This window comes from Poecilia reticulata, chromosome 16 (assembly GCF_904066995.2).
Source record: "Poecilia reticulata chromosome 16, P_reticulata-male-v2, whole genome shotgun sequence".
In the NCBI taxonomy this organism is placed as follows: domain Eukaryota; kingdom Metazoa; phylum Chordata; class Actinopteri; order Cyprinodontiformes; family Poeciliidae; genus Poecilia; species Poecilia reticulata.
Window position 1 is genome coordinate 15,164,705 of NC_088845.1, and position 21,931 is coordinate 15,186,635.

The 21,931-nt window shown below is 40.0% G+C and overlaps 2 protein-coding genes and 1 long non-coding RNA gene across 6 annotated transcripts; all 3 read left to right on the forward strand.

The window, feature by feature from the left end:
* Positions 1 to 2,932: 2,932 nt before the first annotated feature.
* LOC145547714 (uncharacterized) lies at positions 2,933 to 5,038 on the forward strand. Its single transcript, XR_014084012.1, has 4 exons — positions 2,933 to 3,492; positions 4,113 to 4,208; positions 4,518 to 4,655; positions 4,767 to 5,038. It is a non-coding gene; the product is annotated as an uncharacterized LOC145547714 (long non-coding RNA).
* Positions 5,039 to 5,047: 9 nt separating this feature from the next.
* LOC145547713 (uncharacterized) lies at positions 5,048 to 7,499 on the forward strand. 2 transcript variants are annotated; one of them, XM_081597603.1, is made up of 6 exons: positions 5,048 to 5,147; positions 5,415 to 5,507; positions 5,651 to 5,982; positions 6,052 to 6,217; positions 6,311 to 6,435; positions 6,735 to 7,499. In XM_081597603.1, exons 3-6 carry the CDS (start codon positions 5,917 to 5,919, stop codon positions 7,050 to 7,052), a joined length of 675 nt encoding a protein of 224 aa, XP_081453729.1. In that variant the 5' UTR covers positions 5,048 to 5,147; positions 5,415 to 5,507; positions 5,651 to 5,916; the 3' UTR covers positions 7,053 to 7,499. The 2 variants fall into 2 exon arrangements, with proteins under 2 accessions (XP_081453729.1, XP_081453730.1); XM_081597604.1 differs by lacking the exon at positions 5,415 to 5,507.
* Positions 7,500 to 15,269: 7,770 nt separating this feature from the next.
* LOC145547692 (uncharacterized) lies at positions 15,270 to 18,667 on the forward strand. 3 transcript variants are annotated; one of them, XM_081597501.1, is made up of 9 exons: positions 15,270 to 15,371; positions 15,682 to 15,819; positions 15,931 to 16,095; positions 16,176 to 16,312; positions 16,581 to 16,674; positions 16,818 to 17,149; positions 17,219 to 17,384; positions 17,478 to 17,599; positions 17,901 to 18,667. In XM_081597501.1, exons 6-9 carry the CDS (start codon positions 17,084 to 17,086, stop codon positions 18,216 to 18,218), a joined length of 672 nt encoding a protein of 223 aa, XP_081453627.1. In that variant the 5' UTR covers positions 15,270 to 15,371; positions 15,682 to 15,819; positions 15,931 to 16,095; positions 16,176 to 16,312; positions 16,581 to 16,674; positions 16,818 to 17,083; the 3' UTR covers positions 18,219 to 18,667. The 3 variants fall into 3 exon arrangements, with proteins under 3 accessions (XP_081453627.1, XP_081453628.1, XP_081453629.1); XM_081597502.1 differs by lacking the exons at positions 15,270 to 15,371; positions 15,682 to 15,819; positions 15,931 to 16,095 and having other exon boundaries at positions 16,102 to 16,312; XM_081597503.1 differs by lacking the exons at positions 15,270 to 15,371; positions 15,682 to 15,819; positions 15,931 to 16,095; positions 16,176 to 16,312 and having other exon boundaries at positions 16,424 to 16,674.
* Positions 18,668 to 21,931: the final 3,264 nt, after the last annotated feature.

Sequence of the window (21,931 nt, forward strand, 5' to 3'; positions counted from 1 at the left end):
CCTGTTTGTGTCGTACATAGTTAACACTGGCGGGGATGAAAGCATCTCTTTCAGATCTTGAAATGCTTTGGCCTGATCAACTCCCCATATCCAGCAGTTTTTCTTAGACAAGAGATCCCTTAAAGGTTTGTCTCGCTCTGCTAACCGTGGAATAAACTTCCCCAGCTGGTTAACCATTCCAAGGAAGCTTCTTAACTCACTCACATCTCTTGGTTCTTTCATCTTTCTCACAGCTTCTGCTTTATTGGGATCCGGGCTAACTCCATTTGCAGAGATAACGTGGCCCAAAAATGTTACGGTGTGTTTTGAAAGATCACATTTATCGATGTTCAGTGTAATACCAGCGTCTTGAATCTTTTCAAGAACGATATGCAGACGAGCATCATGCTCCTTTTGTGTTCTCCCCCACACTAACACATCATCCATATGGCATACTACCCCATCTAGCCCCTCTGTGACCTCTGTCACCATTCTGTTTTGGAAATGCTCAGGGGCAGACGCTATACCAAAGGGTAGCCGCTTGAAATAATAACGACCAAAAGGAGTAATGAAGGTTGTATATTTTGCTGTTTCCTCAGTTAAAGGTATTTGCCAAAAGCCCATATTAGCATCTAATTTACTGAAAATTTAGCTCCTCCCAGGTTACCGAGTGTTTCATCAACAGACGGAAGAATATACTTCTCTCTACACACAGACTCATTCAGCTTTGTGAGATCGACGCATATGCGTACAGCACCTGTCTTTTTGGGAACAACCACCATTCCTGAACACCATTCAGTGGGCTCCTCAATTCTGCTGATCACACCCATACTTTCCATGCGGGACAGTTCTTGCTTGACTTTGTCCATCAAAGGAAGTGGAATCCTTCTGGGTGTTTTTAATGAGAATGGTTGAGCTCCTGGTTTCAGTTTGATGGCATAAGGCTGTCTCACTTCTCCCAGACCACTACAGAGCTTTGGATAGCTAGCTTTCATTGTTTCAGCAGTTATCTCATTTAATCTAGCTACAAGCTCCAGTTTCTGAATGGCTGGCCTGCCCAAAAGTGCAGTCTGCAGATGTTTTATAATATATACACTTTCATGTATCACCTTGTCCCCTTTTCTCATTAACATCTCAACAACCCCCACAATGTCCAGTGCATTTCCCCCAGGTCCTAGCAGCTGTCTAGTGACTTTCTTCAGAATGGGAGAACTTGTATCTCTGTAGATGTCTTTAAACCTGGCATATGGCAGAACTGTAACATCGGCACCCGTATCAATCTTAAATGAAATAATTCGGTTATTTACTTCAACATCCACCTTCCAAGGTTCATCTCCGTTTGTAATGCTGCCTAAAAACAAAAAATCGTCTCTTTCCACAGCATGTACAGTCTTGAGCGTTCTACACACCCTCTTATAGTGTCCCTTTTTTCCACATAGATGACATTTTTCCCCATTAGCTGGACAGTCACGTTTGGGATGGGATGGAGAACCACCGCACTTATAACACTGCAGAACCTCTCTTTTTGCACTTATAGCAGTGTGCATCTTGGGTCGATATTTAGTCTTACGAGGCTTAACACCGCTTTCATACACTCTGTCGACAGATTTGCCATTTTCCGTTTCTGATCTAGCATCAGTACGCAGGCAGGACTGCTGCCGTTTCACCTCTTCACTTTGTCTTGCTGAAGTAATGGCCTTTTCTAATGTCAAATCTGGATCGAGTTGCATACGTTCCGATAACCTTTTATCTTGAAGTCCCACCACCAGTCTATCGCGAATCAGTTCATCATGTAGCGCTCCATACGTACAATGTTCTGCTAGCGCATACAGTGAAGTAACAAAGGCATCCACGGTTTCATGCTCTTCTTGTTTGCGCATGTTAAACCGGGCTCGCTCATAAATAACATTTTTCTTGACAACGAAGAAAGCTTGAAAACCCTCACGAACTCCTTGATACGTGTTCCTGTCAGCGTCAGATAACGCTAATCCCCGCAGAACATCGTCAGCTTCGTCTCCCATGCAATAAATGAGCGTGTTAACTTGATTCTCCTCAGAACTGGAGTTCAGGTTACTTGCCAGACGAAACCGTTCGAATCGCCGTATCCACTTGGACCCCTCCTGCGGCTTTGTGAAGTCGAAAGACTCTGGCGGCTGGATACTGAACGTTGCAGATGGACCCGCAGAACCAACTCTCTGTGCGTCGTCCTCAGCCATGTCTCCGGTAGCCGAATAAAGTTACAGCCTCACGACGATTTACAGCGCCACTCCTGACACCATGTCGTGTTAACAAAAGAGTGCGTTCAGTCCAACTGTATCATCGTGATTAGTTTATTTCGCATCACACCGACTCTCAGCATGGACATTCTCCAGCAATCAGCGTCACCTGTCTACTTAAGCCTGACGCGCCCCGTGATGTCATCACAGGTGGCCATTTGTAGTTTTAACCGTACATACCAGGTCCAAGTGACGCACAGACCCTATTACGTACAGTATTTGAATGTAGGATTTCATTTTTTCAATGTAAAATTCTCTTTTCATCCTGCATTGTGATCCTCGACCATTAAGAAAGGATAACCTATCTTTAATGGCTTTTGTTTTTTGTTTTGTTTGTTGTTGTTTTTTAAAGCATTTACCTGCAAGACAAAGAAAATGATTAGTGACCAAATGATCGCAGAAGTCCTACATTCAAGGACTCTGTTTCAGGCGGTCATTGACGTCAATCTGTGACGTGGGATTCGGGTTTTGATTTTGCCATTCGAGGATCACGTCACCAAAGAACAGCTCAGCCAATCAGGTCCAAGTGACGCACAGACCTTATTACGTACAGTATTTGAATGTAGGATTTCATATTTTTTTTAATGTAAAATTCTTATTTCATACTGCATTATGATGCTTGAACATTGAGAAAGGATAACCTATCTTTAATGGCTTTTGTTTTTTTGTTTTGTTTGTTGTTGTTTTTTTAAAGCATTTACCTGCAAGACAAAGAAAATGATTAGTGACCAAATGATCGCAGAAGTCCTACATTCAAGGACTCTGTTTCAGGAGGTCATTGACGTCAATCTGTGACGTGGGATTCGGGTTTTGATTTTGCCATTCGAGGATCACGTCACCAATGACTAGCTGAGCCAATCAGGTGAAGGTGACGCACAGTCCTTATTACACCTACAGTATTTGAATGTATTTTTTCGTTTTTTTGTTTTAAATGTAATTATTTTCAAAGCATCTCAATTTAAATAAGTCGTTAAAAGCTTATACACAGTAAAAATGCCAGTGTTAAAATCTCAGGTGTAGTGTTAAATAAAGAGTGTGAGTGTTGTTTTAACATCACACAGCTTTAAAATAACACTGCCATTGTAACTTCCGTCATATTTGCGTTGTTAAATTGCAGTGTTAATTGGCTAGTGTTGCTTAATCCCCGCCTCTGCGTAACGGCTGCAGAGTACTTTCTACTTTCTGTCGTCTCGCCACCAGTCACTCGATCGGTACGGCTTCTTTTCGCACACTAAAGGTAAGCTAAATATCCATACATGACTATTGTTTCGTTGGAAATGTGCTTTTTAGTTTGTGACTTCAACAAATGCACTATATTTAACCTATTTTGCATGGAAAATTCACCAAATTCAAGGTCCCGCTGTTTTGCCAAATCTAGGCGAACGGTAAATTTGAATTCTGTTATATTTGATTGTCATTTTAAACCATGAATAAGTGGTATTATTTAAATATTGGCGATAAAAAAAAGCTAACATTGCAAACTGTTGGCCTCTGAGAGGATGTGGGGATTTTTTTATTCCCTCGCGAAGTTGTTCGTTACGTCGAGCAATAAAGTGTTGCTAGGTAAGAGTAAAGCTAAACTTTTGAGAGGGAACGCAAAAGAGAGCGGAAAAAATCCCATGTCCCCTAGAGGGCTCCGTAGACTATACCAGTAGCAAAGCAAGAGTGTAAAAAGCCACGTTACGGCTAGCCACTAGGGAAGCGGATTCTGGCTGGCTAGCTAGCTCAACACTCTAGCTAAGTCTCTATAGCTGACAGAGTTAACGTGTTCAAAGTGATAGTGGAAGTGATAAAGGGTTGGTTTAAAATATCTGTAAGGTGTCAAAACTTGGACCGTGTCCTTTTTTTGTTATGCAGAAATGCTGGTTCAAGTGGAGTATCAGACAGTCCAGAAATGGGTTCGGGTTCCAGTGACAGATTACTGCTACGATTACTTTAAATTCATGCACGAGGGTAAGTTGAGTACTAATTATGTTGTTGTGGCAGCTGCCATTAAATTAAGTTAGCTTAAGGTAGTTTCTTTATCTCAAATCAGATCCAGAATGCTTATTAATTACTTTCATAAAAATGGTTATGTCAAATTTTGGTAAACTGTCTGCCAACAATATGGGCAACATTGAAGATGTGCAATTTCAACCACCAGTTCATTGTGTGAAAATGTTATTTTAAATATTTTCTAATTATGAATGTAATTAGCCCTTACCAGTTCTAACCATATGCTATAATTAGCATGTTAAGATGAGTACTTTTGTTTCCTTCCAGTTCATGCTAAATTCAGTTTGGCAAGTGAAATCTGTGTAGACCTGAATGACTCTTTTGGAGTTGATGTGGATGCTGATATTTTTGATGAACTCCTGAGGTCTGCTACAGTATCTTTCAAAGTAGTCACTAAGCACTTTGGTAAGATTTAAAAACATTAAAACAATTGTTCCTTTTAATGCATTTTAAAAATATATAAATCAAAAGTTAATTTTAAGTTCTTTACTAATGAAGCTTCTAAACTTTATATAGTGGCCATCATTGATGAGAGTGAGGTAACAGACGCTTCCTTCAGTTCTGAAGATGGGTCAGTTGAGTCTCCAACCTCAAGCTCATCTTCTACAGTGATCACAGAGAACACTAAAGCACAGAGAAGACGACTGGCTGAAGGACCACCTGAAGGTAAGATGGCAAAAGGTGTGAGTTGTCAAGATGGGAAATGGAATGATGATCCATTTTAAAATTCATAGCAGGATGACATGTGAAATCTGTTGCAGATTGTCTATGTAGCTCTGCACCAAAAACCAGGGGAGAAGATGTATTAAAAGAATAAAACAAAAACAAAAGTCTCTCTGATCCAACAAGAAGGAAACTTGTCAATATTTTAGTGGCGGATATGATCGAAAGTCCTGGGTATGTACCAATAAACCTCAGTCTGCTGATTGGGGTCAGAATTTAACCTTGATATTTTTGACTGATGGTGCTTTTAAGAGTTAAACACATACATGTATGAAATCCATAGAAATGTTAGAATAATTTGAAAACACATAATTATAATGATTATTCAAATAATTTGTAATTACTGAGAATGAGTTTTCTATTCATAACCTTTGCTTAATTTGTGTGAGTTTGTTTAAACCCTATGTGAAATATGAATGTTTTTATGGAATTGTTTTTTAGGAGAGTCCCTGCTGTCAATGTCCGCATTACCTGTGCCCTGGGAATTGTCACCCTCTTTCCCAATTTGAAAATAATTGCTCACCAACTGGCTACGTGAGTACCTGAAGATTCTCTTCTTGAGTCATTATCTATCTGGATTTCTTCCTCTTTTTTTTTTTTTACAATGTCAATTACCTGTGTAATTGTCCTTTTGAACGCAATGTAATCGACATTTTGTGTCGTCTGTTCTGTGATAGGAGCATTTCTACGATCCTCAAAGTGGACAGGGCTACCTGGCCTATCGGTTGAAAACCATTCAGCGTAGCACTGCAAGTGACTTCAAGAGGAGCTTTAGGTGATGAGCTCATCAAGGTGGCCCGAAAACTCAGAGGGAGACCTCAACCATCTGATCAGCTGTTTGGTGATGGATGCAAAGAAGCAATGTCCACAATGAAGCATGCATCAAACCAGGATGTTAAGGAGAAAATGAAGGCAACATTTAAGCATAGACAGAATATGCTACATGATCTGGACCAGTCATCACTCATCACTGGATCACTTCCCAAGATTCTTGGATACACCAGGCTTGGTGAGAAGCTCTCAGATTTGATTAACTGAACTTTTGAATTGGGTTTTGATGGTATTTTTCTTCTGCTAGATTGAGCAGGACTTCATCATGCTCTTTGGAGAAGACATCTTGGAGAAGTTAATTGCAAGATGGCCAACGTTCTACAAACCGAAGGTCATCACTGTCAGCAAAAGCCTTCGACAGAGTGATCACCTGGATGACCTTCTGTCTGCTCAGGAGGAATCAACTGATTATGGTACATATTAATAGATAAATATGTTCAACAGTCTTTTCTATGTATACATTTTCATATGGTAATTCTACATGGTTTGTGTTATGATTTTATTAGAATGGGATAACAACTTGGCAGCCATTCTCCTGCTGGTTCATCTCTTGCCTCCAACCGCCAAAAGGAGGAAACATGTAAAAATTAGTGCAACTGAGGCGGCAGCTGATCGTGTTGTATGTTGTAAGGTATGTTTTTGACATGAATTGTGCTTCCCTTAAAGTAAATCAATCTCAGTTTTATAAACTGTATAATGTTAATTATTATTTGCTGTTATTTGTATTATGAATTATGGGAGCATAATGGCACAAAGAATTGTATGAGCCCATTAGAAGCAATCTTTTCACTTAAGCTCACAACAGTTTCCTTGCAAGTCACATCCCCTTTTGTGGCATGTTCACAGCTAATGGAAGGTGAAAAGTGTTCTTAATTTGTTGCTTGAGAGAGACTAAAACTATTATTCTAATGTGCTGTCTCTCAATCTTAGGTGGGGACAAGCATGGCGACATTTCTTGGCAAAGTTGGATCTGCACAGCCGTTCCTCCTCTGCGTTGGAGAAAAGAAGAGCAGTATTCAGAAGTTTTACATCATTCTGGATCAGAAGCCCATTCCTTGTGTGGCACAGACTGCAGTGGCTGCCTTCGATGAACTGTTTAAGGCGCACTTTGTGTTTGCCGTGTCCTACGATGCAGCCCTCCTCAACTTCTACACATTCGTCCAAACAACAGTTTATGGGATTGATGTGGCAACAACAAAGGAGAGCCCCAGAGTCAAGGAAATCAGAGTGAGAATTAACAACACTTAAATATATCAACATGTTACATTTGTAAGGTTCAGCACAGAAATTCTTGGAATCTTTTTCAGCATTTGAAATTTAGTCATTCTTTGTATCCAGGGCACAAATTGCATTTGAAATGCGGGGAACACAGCTGTTCACCTGTTTTTTACGCACATTCTGGGTTCAAGTAGCACTTGATGAAAGCACATGGAGACACTATTGCCATAGATTGTTTATGTGGACAATGTTGGTACAGATAGTGTTGAGACTGATGATCATCTGAATGCTTTCATAATAGAGATGATGTGTTTGCTGTTATTTGTGTCTTTGATCTGATATATTATCAGACTTATGACAGGCAGTTTTCAGCTGATAATGATGAAAGAACATATATTGTGCCCCACTGCTGTTTTGTATAAGCTGTGCATTGAAGGTCTGTAATACTGAAATGGGTTTAATAAAAGGTAAACTTTCCATTTCTGTGTATTGTTTTGAATATTTTCCCACTGGATTTGGTTGATATTGACACCTTGTGGGGTCAATCATTTACCTTTTTAACACCACATTGTTTTGTGATCAACACTACACTGGTGTTACTTTAACATTATATTTTAACACTAACACTGTTGTTATGTTAATGTGACACTCGGTATTGTTTAAAATTAACAATGTCTGGTGTTAATTTAACAAAAAATGGGTGTCAATCTTTTAACACTTTCGAAAGTGTTACTTTAACACCAGCTGACTTGGACACATATACACACTTTGTTGGTGTCAAAATTAACACTGTGGGTGTTAATTCAACACTGGAATTTTTACTGTGTACATTATGAGTATATAGTTATACATTTTATAAACTAGTGGAATATTTTCTTTTTTTTTTTTACAAATATTGAAAAGGCAACGAAAAGACAAAGTGGCTAAATTATCACAGATGACCTGCATTCAAAGACGGTATATAAATACTATGATGACGATTTAAATATTTATTGCTATATATCCACATCAAATTTCTATTTCACATGTCATATGACTATTAAAGGTTTAGTCACATGACAGATTGCTGTCAGTAAAAACAATGACCTGCTCTTACAGGCCCAGTCTTTCTCTGCTGCCCCCTCTCTTCCCTAGGGGGCAGTAGAGAACAACATGTAGGCGCTGGGAGGAAGAAGAGCGAGAAAAGTGTCCGGTTGTTGTGGGGAGCGCAGTGTGTTAGTTTTAGGGAAGTTAGCTGTTCGTTGTACTTGTTCAAAAGAGGAATAAAGTTCTTAAAGCATTCATCTGCCTCCTCCTTGCTTTTTCCCGCCAGGGGAGCAGAAACGATAGGAGCTTGTTAACAGCGAACGAGCCGAAATAGAGACCAGCCCGTTTAAAACCAGCCTCTGATTGGACTCTGAGCCTTTCAGAGTCCACACATCCGCCTTTTCATACACGTCCAAAGACCCGGACTAAAAATTCTCTTTTCATCCCGCATTGTGATGCTCGTAAATTAAGGAAGGATAACCTATCCTTAATGGCTTTTGTTTTTACGAGCATTTACCTGCGATCCAAGAAAATTATTAGTGACCAAATGACCGCAGAAGGCTTACATTCAAGGACTCTGCATCAGGCGGTCATTGACGTCAATCTGTGTCATGTGATTCGGGTTTTGATTTTGCCATTCGAGGATCACGTCACCAATGACTAGCTGAGCCAATCAGGTGAAGGTGACGCACAGACCTTATTACGTAGAGTATTTGAATGTAGGATTTCATTTTTTTTTAATGTAAAATTCTTATTTCATACTGCATTATGATGCTTGAACATTGAGAAAGGATAACCTATCTTTAATGGCTGTTGTTTTGCTTTGTTTTGTTGTGTGTGTGTTGTTTTTTAAAGCATTTACCTGCAAGACAAAGAAAATGATTAGTGACCAAATGATCGCAGAAGTCCTACATTCAAGGACTCTGTTTCAGGCGGTCATTGACGTCAATCTGTGACGTGGGATTCGGGTTTTGAGTTTGCCATTCGAGGATCACGTCACCAAAGAACAGCTTGTCGTGTTAACAAAAGAGTGCGTTCAGTCCAACTGTATCATCGTGATTAGTTTATTTCGCATCACACCGACTCTCAGCATGGACATTCTCCAGCAATCAGCGTCACCTGTCTACTTAAGCCTGACGCGCCCCGTGATGTCATCACAGGTGGCCATTTGTAGTTTTAACCGTACATACCATTAACACCACATCTTCCCTCTCTAGAATCAATGGGTGGACTACCATTGATTCAACAGACCTTAGAGGATTATTCTGCCTCTGTAGCTGGAAGGTCTGTCTCTACCTAAGACTAGAAAACATTGTAAATAGAAATACACATTTAATCATTCCTAAACTTTAGCGTAACATGTACACAAATCATTTCATTCCCTTTGACTATAAATTCAGTCTATCAGGTTTCACGATCCGTCTCCCAAACCTGGTTCTAGGAGTAGGTGAAAGTTCAGGAAGATTCTGCTGTGTAGGTTCTTCGGAACTCTGTTGAGCTTGTTCTGGAGCCAGGTCCCCTTCCGGTACTTCTGGCTCTGTCGAAGGCTCCATGGCAACCAAATGACGACGATTTCGCCTAATTGATCCATGCGGTCCTTCCACAATATAAGAGCGTGGAGTCGAATGACTGGTAACCACTGCTCCACTTGTGCCTTGGTCTTTAATCCACACACCTTGTCCTGGAGTGAGTTTGCTAAGAACTCTTGCTCTGTGGCGTAAATCATATCTCTCTGCATCTTGTGTCCTCCTCTTTTTCTCTTTTTGAGCAACCATCCTACTATTCGGAAGAACTGGTGTCAATAAGGATGGAAGTGTTGGCACCGTCGTGCGAAGTCTTCTTCCCATAAGAAGCTCTGCTGGGCTATATCCATTCCAAAGTGGTGTTGCTCTATAGGCGAGTAAGGCGAGATATGGATCAGCTGCTTTCTTCAACAAGTTTTTCACCGTTTTAACAGCACGCTCAGCTTCCCCGTTACTTTGTGGGTATCTCGGGCTACTTGTGATATGGCGAAATCCATATAACTTTGCAAATGTAGCAAAAGCAGCACATGAAAACTGGGGACCGTTATCTGTGATCAATACTTCGGGAATACCATGACGTGCAAACACAGATTTCAAGTGGGGAATCACATCTGTTGACCTTGTGGGACTTAATTGAGCAATTTCCACAAATCTTGATGCATAGTCCACAACCAGAATATACGTTTTCCCTTGCAAAGTAAACAGATCAGCCCCAAGTTTTTGCCATGGTCTGTCTGGATACTGTGATGGCATCAGTGGCTCAATATGATTTACTTTCTCTCTGTTACAGGTGTGACACTTTAGAACCAGCTCTTTTAGCTGCTGGCTCAGTCCAGGCCACCACACTGACTGCTGCGCTCGTTCTCGACATTTCACCACTCCCTGATGTCCTTCATGTAGTCTCATGAGCACATCGTTTCTCATAGTGGAAGGAATAACAAGTCTTTCTCCTTTTAACAAAAGACCATCCTTCACTGTAAGAAATGCCTTTTCAGCCCAGTACAGTCTAAGTGCTGGTTCACTGTTGTAGTGTGTAGGCCATCCTCCTTCACATAGCTGCATCACCCGCATGCATATGCTGTCCCTTTTCAGCTCCTCTCTCAGCTCTTCAAGGTAGCTAGTGCTTGCAGGCAAGTTTTGTATCACACTGTCCACATAAATATTTGAGTCTTCAACCAACTTAGTTTCTGTTTCTGTTAAGTTTTCTGTCATGGGGGTACGTGACAGAGTGTCAGCTGTCCCCAGATGTTTCCCTGGCACATATGAGATGGAATAGGAATATCTCATGAGACGCATTCTAAAACGCTGAATGCGCGGTGGAAGGGCATCCAACCTCTGAGAACCCAACAGACTCACAAGTGGTTTATGATCAGTCTCCATTTGGAAATGTTTGCCAATGAGATAATTACTGAACCTTTCACAAGCCCAGGTAAGACTCAAAGCTTCTTTTTCCACTTGTGCATATCTCTGCTCAGTCTGTGTTAATGCTCGTGACACATATGCAACAGGTCTCCATTCTTGACCCCATTTTTGAAGCAGCACACTCCCCAGACCATAAGCTGATGCATCTGCTGAAACTTTGCATTCCCTGTTTGTGTCGTACATAGTTAACACTGGCGGGGATGAAAGCATCTCTTTCAGATCTTGAAATGCTTTGGCCTGATCAACTCCCCATATCCAGCAGTTTTTCTTAGACAAGAGATCCCTTAAAGGTTTGTCTCGCTCTGCTAACCGTGGAATAAACTTCCCCAGCTGGTTAACCATTCCAAGGAAGCTTCTTAACTCACTCACATCTCTTGGTTCTTTCATCTTTCTCACAGCTTCTGCTTTATTGGGATCCGGGCTAACTCCATTTGCAGAGATAACGTGGCCCAAAAATGTTACGGTGTGTTTTGAAAGATCACATTTATCGATGTTCAGTGTAATACCAGCGTCTTGAATCTTTTCAAGAACGATATGCAGACGAGCATCATGCTCCTTTTGTGTTCTCCCCCACACTAACACATCATCCATATGGCATACTACCCCATCTAGCCCTCTGTGACCTCTGTCACCATTCTGTTTTGGAAATGCTCAGGGGCAGACGCTATACCAAAGGGTAGCCGCTTGAAATAATAACGACCAAAAGGAGTAATGAAGGTTGTATATTTTGCTGTTTCCTCAGTTAAAGGTATTTGCCAAAAGCCCATATTAGCATCTAATTTACTGAAAATTTTAGCTCCTCCCAGTTTACCGAGTGTTTCATCAACAGACGGAAGAATATACTTCTCTCTACACACAGACTCATTCAGCTTTGTGAGATCGACGCATATGCGTACAGCACCTGTCTTTTTGGGAACAACCACCATTCCTGAACACCATTCAGTGGGCTCCTCAATTCTGCTGATCACACCCATACTTTCCATGCGGGACAGTTCTTGCTTGACTTTGTCCATCAAAGGAAGTGGAATCCTTCTGGGTGTTTTTAATGAGAATGGTTGAGCTCCTGGTTTCAGTTTGATGGCATAAGGCTGTCTCACTTCTCCCAGACCACTACAGAGCTTTGGATAGCTAGCTTTCATTGTTTCAGCAGTTATCTCATTTAATCTAGCTACAAGCTCCAGTTTCTGAATGGCTGGCCTGCCCAAAAGTGCAGTCTGCAGATGTTTTATAATATATACACTTTCATGTATCACCTTGTCCCCTTTTCTCATTAACATCTCAACAACCCCCACAATGTCCAGTGCATTTCCCCCAGGTCCTAGCAGCTGTCTAGTGACTTTCTTCAGAATGGGAGAACTTGTATCTCTGTAGATGTCTTTAAACCTGGCATATGGCAGAACTGTAACATCGGCACCCGTATCAATCTTAAATGAAATAATTCGGTTATTTACTTCAACATCCACCTTCCAAGGTTCATCTCCGTTTGTAATGCTGCCTAAAAACAAAAAATCGTCTCTTTCCACAGCATGTACAGTCTTGAGCGTTCTACACACCCTCTTATAGTGTCCCTTTTTTCCACATAGATGACATTTTTCCCCATTAGCTGGACAGTCACGTTTGGGATGGGATGGAGAACCACCGCACTTATAACACTGCAGAACCTCTCTTTTTGCACTTATAGCAGTGTGCATCTTGGGTCGATATTTAGTCTTACGAGGCTTAACACCGCTTTCATACACTCTGTCGACAGATTTGCCATTTTCCGTTTCTGATCTAGCATCAGTACGCAGGCAGGACTGCTGCCGTTTCACCTCTTCACTTTGTCTTGCTGAAGTAATGGCCTTTTCTAATGTCAAATCTGGATCGAGTTGCATACGTTCCGATAACCTTTTATCTTGAAGTCCCACCACCAGTCTATCGCGAATCAGTTCATCATGTAGCGCTCCATACGTACAATGTTCTGCTAGCGCATACAGTGAAGTAACAAAGGCATCCACGGTTTCATGCTCTTCTTGTTTGCGCATGTTAAACCGGGCTCGCTCATAAATAACATTTTTCTTGACAACGAAGAAAGCTTGAAAACCCTCACGAACTCCTTGATACGTGTTCCTGTCAGCGTCAGATAACGCTAATCCCCGCAGAACATCGTCAGCTTCGTCTCCCATGCAATAAATGAGCGTGTTAACTTGATTCTCCTCAGAACTGGAGTTCAGGTTACTTGCCAGACGAAACCGTTCGAATCGCCGTATCCACTTGGACCCCTCCTGCGGCTTTGTGAAGTCGAAAGACTCTGGCGGCTGGATACTGAACGTTGCAGATGGACCCGCAGAACCAACTCTCTGTGCGTCGTCCTCAGCCATGTCTCCGGTAGCCGAATAAAGTTACAGCCTCACGACGATTTACAGCGCCACTCCTGACACCATGTCGTGTTAACAAAAGAGTGCGTTCAGTCCAACTGTATCATCGTGATTAGTTTATTTCGCATCACACCGACTCTCAGCATGGACATTCTCCAGCAATCAGCGTCACCTGTCTACTTAAGCCTGACGCGCCCCGTGATGTCATCACAGGTGGCCATTTGTAGTTTTAACCGTACATACCAGGTCCAAGTGACGCACAGACCCTATTACGTACAGTATTTGAATGTAGGATTTCATTTTTTTCAATGTAAAATTCTCTTTTCATCCTGCATTGTGATCCTCGACCATTAAGAAAGGATAACCTATCTTTAATGGCTTTTGTTTTTTTGTTTTGTTTGTTGTTGTTTTTTAAAGCATTTACCTGCAAGACAAAGAAAATGATTAGTGACCAAATGATCGCAGAAGTCCTACATTCAAGGACTCTGTTTCAGGCGGTCATTGACGTCAATCTGTGACGTGGGATTCGGGTTTTGATTTTGCCATTCGAGGATCACGTCACCAAAGAACAGCTCAGCCAATCAGGTCCAAGTGACGCACAGACCTTATTACGTACAGTATTTGAATGTAGGATTTCATATTTTTTTTAATGTAAAATTCTTATTTCATACTGCATTATGATGCTTGAACATTGAGAAAGGATAACCTATCTTTAATGGCTTTTGTTTTTTTGTTTTGTTTGTTGTTGTTTTTTTAAAGCATTTACCTGCAAGACAAAGAAAATGATTAGTGACCAAATGATCGCAGAAGTCCTACATTCAAGGACTCTGTTTCAGGAGGTCATTGACGTCAATCTGTGACGTGGGATTCGGGTTTTGATTTTGCCATTCGAGGATCACGTCACCAATGACTAGCTGAGCCAATCAGGTGAAGGTGACGCACAGTCCTTATTACACCTACAGTATTTGAATGTATTTTTTCGTTTTTTTGTTTTAAATGTAATTATTTTCAAAGCATCTCAATTTAAATAAGTCGTTAAAAGCTTATACACAGTAAAAATGCCAGTGTTAAAATCTCAGGTGTAGTGTTAAATAAAGAGTGTGAGTGTTGTTTTAACATCACACAGCTTTAAAATAACACTGCCATTGTAACTTCCGTCATATTTGCGTTGTTAAATTGCAGTGTTAATTGGCTAGTGTTGCTTAATCCCCGCCTCTGCGTAACGGCTGCAGAGTACTTTCTACTTTCTGTCGTCTCGCCACCAGTCACTCGATCGGTACGGCTTCTTTTCGCACACTAAAGGTAAGCTAAATATCCATACATGACTATTGTTTCGTTGGAAATGTGCTTTTTAGTTTGTGACTTCAACAAATGCACTATATTTAACCTATTTTGCATGGAAAATTCACCAAATTCAAGGTCCCGCTGTTTTGCCAAATCTAGGCGAACGGTAAATTTGAATTCTGTTATATTTGATTGTCATTTTAAACCATGAATAAGTGGTATTATTTTAAATATTGGCGATAAAAAAAAAGCTAACATTGCAAACTGTTGGCCTCTGAGAGGATGTGGGGATTTTTTTTATTCCCTCGCGAAGTTGTTCGTTACGTCGAGCAATAAAGTGTTGCTAGGTAAGAGTAAAGCTAAACTTTTGAGAGGGAACGCAAAAGAGAGCGGAAAAAATCCCCATGTCCCCTAGAGGGCTCCGTAGACTATACCAGTAGCAAAGCAAGAGTGTAAAAAGCCACGTTACGGCTAGCCACTAGGGAAGCGGATTCTGGCTGGCTAGCTAGCTCAACACTCTAGCTAAGTCTCTATAGCTGACAGAGTTAACGTGTTCAAAGTGATAGTGGAAGTGATAAAGGGTTGGTTTAAAATATGTGTAAGGTGTCAAAGCTTGGACCGTGTCCTTTTTTGTTATGCAGAAATGCTGTTTCAAGTGGAGTATCAGACAGTCCAGAAATGGGTTCGGGTTCCAGTGACAGATTACTGCTACGATTACTTTAAATTCATGCACGAGGGTAAGTTGAGTACTAATTATGTTGTTGTGGCAGCTGCCATTAAATTAAGTTAGCTTAAGGTAGTTTCTTTATCTCAAATCAGATCCAGAATGCTTATTAATTACTTTCATAAAAATGGTTATGTCAAATTTTGGTAAACTGTCTGCCAACAATATGGGCAACATTGAAGATGTGCAATTTCAACCACCAGTTCATTGTGTGAAAATGTTATTTTAAATATTTTCTAATTATGAATGTAATTAGCCCTTACCAGTTCTAACCATATGCTATAAATTAGCATGTTAAGATGAGTACTTTTGTTTCCTTCCAGTTCATGCTAAATTCAGTTTGGCAAGTGAAATCTGTGTAGACCTGAATGACTCTTTTGGAGTTGATGTGGATGCTGATATTTTTGATGAACTCCTGAGGTCTGCTACAGTATCTTTCAAAGTAGTCACTAAGCACTTTGGTAAGATTTAAAAACATTAAAACAATTGTTCCTTTTAATGCATTTTAAAAATATATAAATCAAAAGTTAATTTTAAGTTCTTTACTAATGAAGCTTCTAAACTTTATATAGTGGCCATCATTGATGAGAGTGAGGTAACAGACGCTTCCTTCAGTTCTGAAGATGGGTCAGTTGAGTCTCCAACCTCAAGCTCATCTTCTACAGTGATCACAGAGAACACTAAAGCACAGAGAAGACGACTGGCTGAAGGACCACCTGAAGGTAAGATGGCAAAAGGTGTGAGTTGTCAAGATGGGAAATGGAATGATGATCCATTTTAAAATTCATAGCAGGATGACATGTGAAATCTGTTGCAGATTGTCTATGTAGCTCTGCACCAAAAACCAGGGGGAGAAGATGTATTAAAAGAATAAAACAAAAACAAAAGTCTCTCTGATCCAACAAGAAGGAAACTTGTCAATATTTTAGTGGCGGATATGATCGAAAGTCCTGGGTATGTACCAATAAACCTCAGTCTGCTGATTGGGGGTCAGAATTTAACCTTGATATTTTTGACTGATGGTGCTTTTAAGAGTTAAACACATACATGTATGAAATCCATAGAAATGTTAGAATAATTTGAAAACACATAATTATAATGATTATTCAAATAATTTGTAATTACTGAGAATGAGTTTTCTATTCATAACCTTTGCTTAATTTGTGTGAGTTTGTTTAAACCCTATGTGAAATATGAATGTTTTTATGGAATTGTTTTTTAGGAGAGTCCCTGCTGTCAATGTCCGCATTACCTGTGCCCTGGGAATTGTCACCCTCTTTCCCAATTTGAAAAATAATTGCTCACCAACTGGCTACGTGAGTACCTGAAGATTCTCTTCTTGAGTCATTATCTATCTGGATTTCTTCCTCTTTTTTTTTTTTTACAATGTCAATTACCTGTGTAATTGTCCTTTTGAACGCAATGTAATCGACATTTTGTGTTGTCTGTTCTGTGATAGGAGCATTTCTACGATCCTCAAAGTGGACAGGGCTACCTGGCCTATCGGTTGAAAACCATTCAGCGTAGCACTGCAAGTGACTTCAAGAGGAGCTTTAGGTGATGAGCTCATCAAGGTGGCCCGAAAACTCAGAGGGAGACCTCAACCATCTGATCAGCTGTTTGGTGATGGATGCAAAGAAGCAATGTCCACAATGAAGCATGCATCAAACCAGGATGTTAAGGAGAAAATGAAGGCAACATTTAAGCATAGACAGAATATGCTACATGATCTGGACCAGTCATCACTCATCACTGGATCACTTCCCAAGATTCTTGGATACACCAGGCTTGGTGAGAAGCTCTCAGATTTGATTAACTGAACTTTTGAATTGGGTTTTGATGGTATTTTTCTTCTGCTAGATTGAGCAGGACTTCATCATGCTCTTTGGAGAAGACATCTTGGAGAAGTTAATTGCAAGATGGCCAACGTTCTACAAACCGAAGGTCATCACTGTCAGCAAAAGCCTTCGACAGAGTGATCACCTGGATGACCTTCTGTCTGCTCAGGAGGAATCAACTGATTATGGTACATATTAATAGATAAATATGTTCAACAGTCTTTTCTATGTATACATTTTCATATGGTAATTCTACATGGTTTGTGTTATGATTTTATTAGAATGGGATAACAACTTGGCAGCCATTCTCCTGCTGGTTCATCTCTTGCCTCCAACCGCCAAAAGGAGGAAACATGTAAAAATTAGTGCAACTGAGGCGGCTGATCGTGTTGTATGTTGTAAGGTATGTTTTTGACATGAATTGTGCTTCCCTTAAAGTAAATCAATCTCAGTTTTATAAACTGTATAATGTTAAATTATTATTTGCTGTTATTTGTATTATGAATTATGGGAGCATAATGGCACAAAGAATTGTATGAGCCCATTAGAAGCAATCTTTTCACTTAAGCTCACAACAGTTTCCTTGCAAGTCACATCCCCTTTTGTGGCATGTTCACAGCTAATGGAAGGTGAAAAGTGTTCTTAATTTGTTGCTTGAGAGAGACTAAAACTATTATTTCTAATGTGCTGTCTCTCAATCTTAGGTGGGGACAAGCATGGCGACATTTCTTGGCAAACTTGGATCTGCACAGCCGTTCCTCCTCTGCGTTGGAGAAAAGAAGAGCAGTATTCAGAAGTTTTACATCATTCTGGATCAGAAGCCCATTCCTTGTGTGGCACAGACTGCAGTGGCTGCCTTCGATGAACTGTTTAAGGCGCACTTTGTGTTTGCCGTGTCCTACGATGCAGCCCTCCTCAACTTCTACACATTCGTCCAAACAACAGTTTATGGGATTGATGTGGCAACAACAAAGGAGAGCCCCAGAGTCAAGGAAATCAGAGTGAGAATTAACAACACTTAAATATATCAACATGTTACATTTGTAAGGTTCAGCACAGAAATTCTTGGAATCTTTTTCAGCATTTGAAATTTAGTCATTCTTTGTATCCAGGGCACAAATTGCATTTGAAATGCGGGGAACACAGCTGTTCACCTGTTTTTTACGCACATTCTGGGTTCAAGTAGCACTTGATGAAAGCACATGGAGACACTATTGCCATAGATTCTGTTTATGTGGACAATGTTGGTACAGATAGTGTTGAGACTGATGATCATCTGAATGCTTTCATAATAGAGATGATGTGTTTGCTGTTATTTGTGTCTTTGATCTGATATATTATCAGACTTATGACAGGCAGTTTTCAGCTGATAATGATGAAAGAACATATATTGTGCCCCACTGCTGTTTTGTATAAGCTGTGCATTGAAGGTCTGTAATACTGAAATGGGTTTAATAAAAGGTAAACTTTCCATTTCTGTGTATTGTTTTGAATATTTTCCCACTGGATTTGGTTGATATTGACACCTTGTGGGGTCAATCATTTACCTTTTTAACACCACATTGTTTTGTGATCAACACTACACTGGTGTTACTTTTAACATTATATTTTAACACTAACACTGTTGTTATGTTAATGTGACACTCGGTATTGTTTAAAATTAACAATGTCTGGTGTTAATTTAACAAAAAAATGGGTGTCAATCTTTTAACACTTTCGAAAGTGTTACTTTAACACCAGCTGACTTGGACACATATACACACTTTGTTGGTGTTAAAATTAACACTGTGGGTGTTAATTCAACACTGGAATTTTTACTGTGTACATTATGAGTATATAGTTATACATTTTATAAACTAGTAGAATATTTTCTTTTTTTTTAAAAATATATTGAAAAGGCAACGAAAAGACAAAGTGGCTAAATTATCACAGATGACCTGCATTCAAAGACGGTATATAAATACTATGATGACGATTTAAATATTTATTGCTATATATCTACATCAAATTTCTATTTCACATGTCATATGACTATTAAAGGTTTAGTCACATGACAGATTGCTGTCAGTAAAAACAATGACCTGCTCTTACAGGCCCAGTCTTTCTCTGCTGCCCCCTCTCTTCCCTAGGGGGCAGTAGAGAACAACATGTAGGCGCTGGGAGGAAGAAGAGCGAGAAAAGTGTCCGGTTGTTGTGGGGAGCGCAGTGTGTTAGTTTTAGGGAAGTTAGCTGTTCGTTGTACTTGTTCAAAAGAGGAATAAAGTTCTTAAAGCATTCATCTGCCTCCTCCTTGCTTTTTCCCGCCAGGGGAGCAGAAACGATAGGAGCTTGTTAACAGCGAACGAGCCGAAATAGAGACCAGCCCGTTTAAAACCAGCCTCTGATTGGACTCTGAGCCTTTCAGAGTCCACACATCCGCCTTTTCATACACGTCCAAAGACCCGGACTAAAAATTCTCTTTTCATCCCGCATTGTGATGCTCGTAAATTAAGGAAGGATAACCTATCCTTAATGGCTTTTGTTTTTACGAGCATTTACCTGCGATCCAAGAAAATTATTAGTGACCAAATGACCGCAGAAGTCCTACATTCAAGGACTCTGCATCAGGCGGTCATTGACGTCAATCTGTGTCATGTGATTCGGGTTTTGATTTTGCCATTCGAGGATCACGTCACCAATGACTAGCTGAGCCAATCAGGTGAAGGTGACGCACAGACCTTATTACGTAGAGTATTTGAATGTAGGATTTCATATTTTTTTTTATGTAAAATTCTTATTTCATCCTGCATTATGATGCTTGAACATTGAGAAAGGATAACCTATCTTTAATGGCTGTTGTTTTGCTTTGTTTTGTTGTGTGTGTTTTGTTTTTTAAAGCATTTACCTGCAAGACAAAGAAAATGATTAGTGACCAAATGATCGCAGAAGTCCTACATTCAAGGACTCTGTTTCAGGCTTTCATTGACGTCAATCTGTGACGTGGGATTCGGGTTTTGAGTTTGCCATTCGAGGATCACGTCACCAAAGAACAGCTCAGCCAATCAGGTCCAAGTGACGCACAGACCCTATTACGTATGTATTTGAATGTAGGATTTCATTTTATTCAATGTAAAATTCTCTTTTCATCCTGCATTGTGATCCTCGACCATTAAGAAAGGATAACCTATCTTTAATGGCTTTTGTTTTTTTGTTTTGTTTGTTGTTGTTTTTTTAAAGCATTTACCTGCAAGACAAAGAAAATGATTAGTGACCAAATGATCGCAGAAGTCCTACATTCAAGGACTCTGTTTCAGGCTTTCATTGACGTCAATCTGTGACGTGGGATTCGGGTTTTGATTTTGCCATTCGAGGATCACGTCACCAAAGAACAGCTCAGCCAATCAGGTCCAAGTGACGCACAGACCCTATTACGTACAGTATTTGAATGTAGGATTTAATTTTTTAATGTAAAATTCTTATTTCATCCTGCATTATGATGCTTGAACATTGAGAAAGGATAACCTATCTTTAATGGCTGTTGTTTTACTTTGTTTTGTTGTGTGTGTTTTGTTTTTTTAAAGCATTTACCTGCAAGACAAAGAAAATGATTAGTGACCAAATGATCGCAGAAGTCCTACATTCAAGGACTCTGTTTCAGGCTTTCATTGACGTCAATCTGTGACGTGGGATTCGGGTTTTGATTTTGCCATTCGAGGATCACGTCACCAAAGAACAGCTCAGCCAATCAGGTCCAAGTGACGCACAGACCTTATTACGTACAGTATTTGAATGTAGGATTTCATTTTTTTCTATGTAAAATTCTCTTTTCATCCTGTTTGTGATCCTCGACCATTAAGAAAGGATAACCTATCTTTAATGGCTTTTGTTTTTTTGTGTTGCTTATTTGTTGTTGTTTTTTTAAAGCATTTACCTGCAAGACAAAGAAAATGATTAGTGACCAAATGATCGCAGAAGTCCTACATTCAAGGACTCTGTTTAAGGCTTTCATTGACGTCAATCTGTGACGTGGGATTCGGGTTTTGATTTTGCCATTCGAGGATCACGTCACCAAAGAACAGCTCAGCCAATCAGGTCCAAGTGACGCACAGACCCTATTACGTACAGTATTTGAATGTAGGATTTCATTTTTTTCAATGTAAAATTCTTATTTCATACTGCATTATGATGCTTGAACATTGAGAAAGGATAACCTATCTTTAATGGCTTTTGTTTTTTTGTTTTGTTTGTCTGTTGTTGTTTTTTTAAAGCATTTACCTGCAAGACAAAGAAAATGATTAGTGACCAAATGATCGCAGAAGTCCTACATTCAAGGACTCTGTTTCAGGCGGTCATTGAAGTCAATCTGTGACGTGGGATTCGGGTTTTGATTTTGCCATTCGAGGATCACGTCACCAAAGAACAGCTCAGCCAATCAGGTCCAAGTGACGCACAGACCTTATTACGTACAGTATTTCAATGTAGGATTTCATTTTTTTCAATGTAAAAATCTTATTTCATCCTGCATTATGATGCTTGAACATTGAGAAAGGATAACCTATCTTTAATGGCTGTTGTTTTGCTTGGTTTTGTTGTGTGTGTTTTGTTTTTTAAAGCATTTACCTGCAAGACAAAGAAAATGATTAGTGACCAAATGATCGCAGAAGTCCTACATTCAAGGACTCTGTTTCAGGCGGTCATTGACGTCAATCTGTGACGTGGGATTCGGGTTTTGATTTTGCCATTCGAGGATCACGTC

Bases quoted from the DNA above. Each gene is read 5' to 3' on its own strand.
- LOC145547692 (XM_081597501.1), top strand. From the start codon at position 17,084: ATGATCTGGACCAGTCATCACTCATCACTGGATCACTTCCCAAGATTC. The intron at 17,385-17,477 runs GTACATATTAAT...TGATTTTATTAG, and splicing joins GGAGGAATCAACTGATTATG to AATGGGATAACAACTTGGCA. The intron at 17,600-17,900 runs GTATGTTTTTGA...TCTCAATCTTAG, and splicing joins ATCGTGTTGTATGTTGTAAG to GTGGGGACAAGCATGGCGAC.
- LOC145547713 (XM_081597603.1), top strand. From the start codon at position 5,917: ATGATCTGGACCAGTCATCACTCATCACTGGATCACTTCCCAAGATTC. The intron at 6,218-6,310 runs GTACATATTAAT...TGATTTTATTAG, and splicing joins GGAGGAATCAACTGATTATG to AATGGGATAACAACTTGGCA. The intron at 6,436-6,734 runs GTATGTTTTTGA...TCTCAATCTTAG, and splicing joins ATCGTGTTGTATGTTGTAAG to GTGGGGACAAGCATGGCGAC.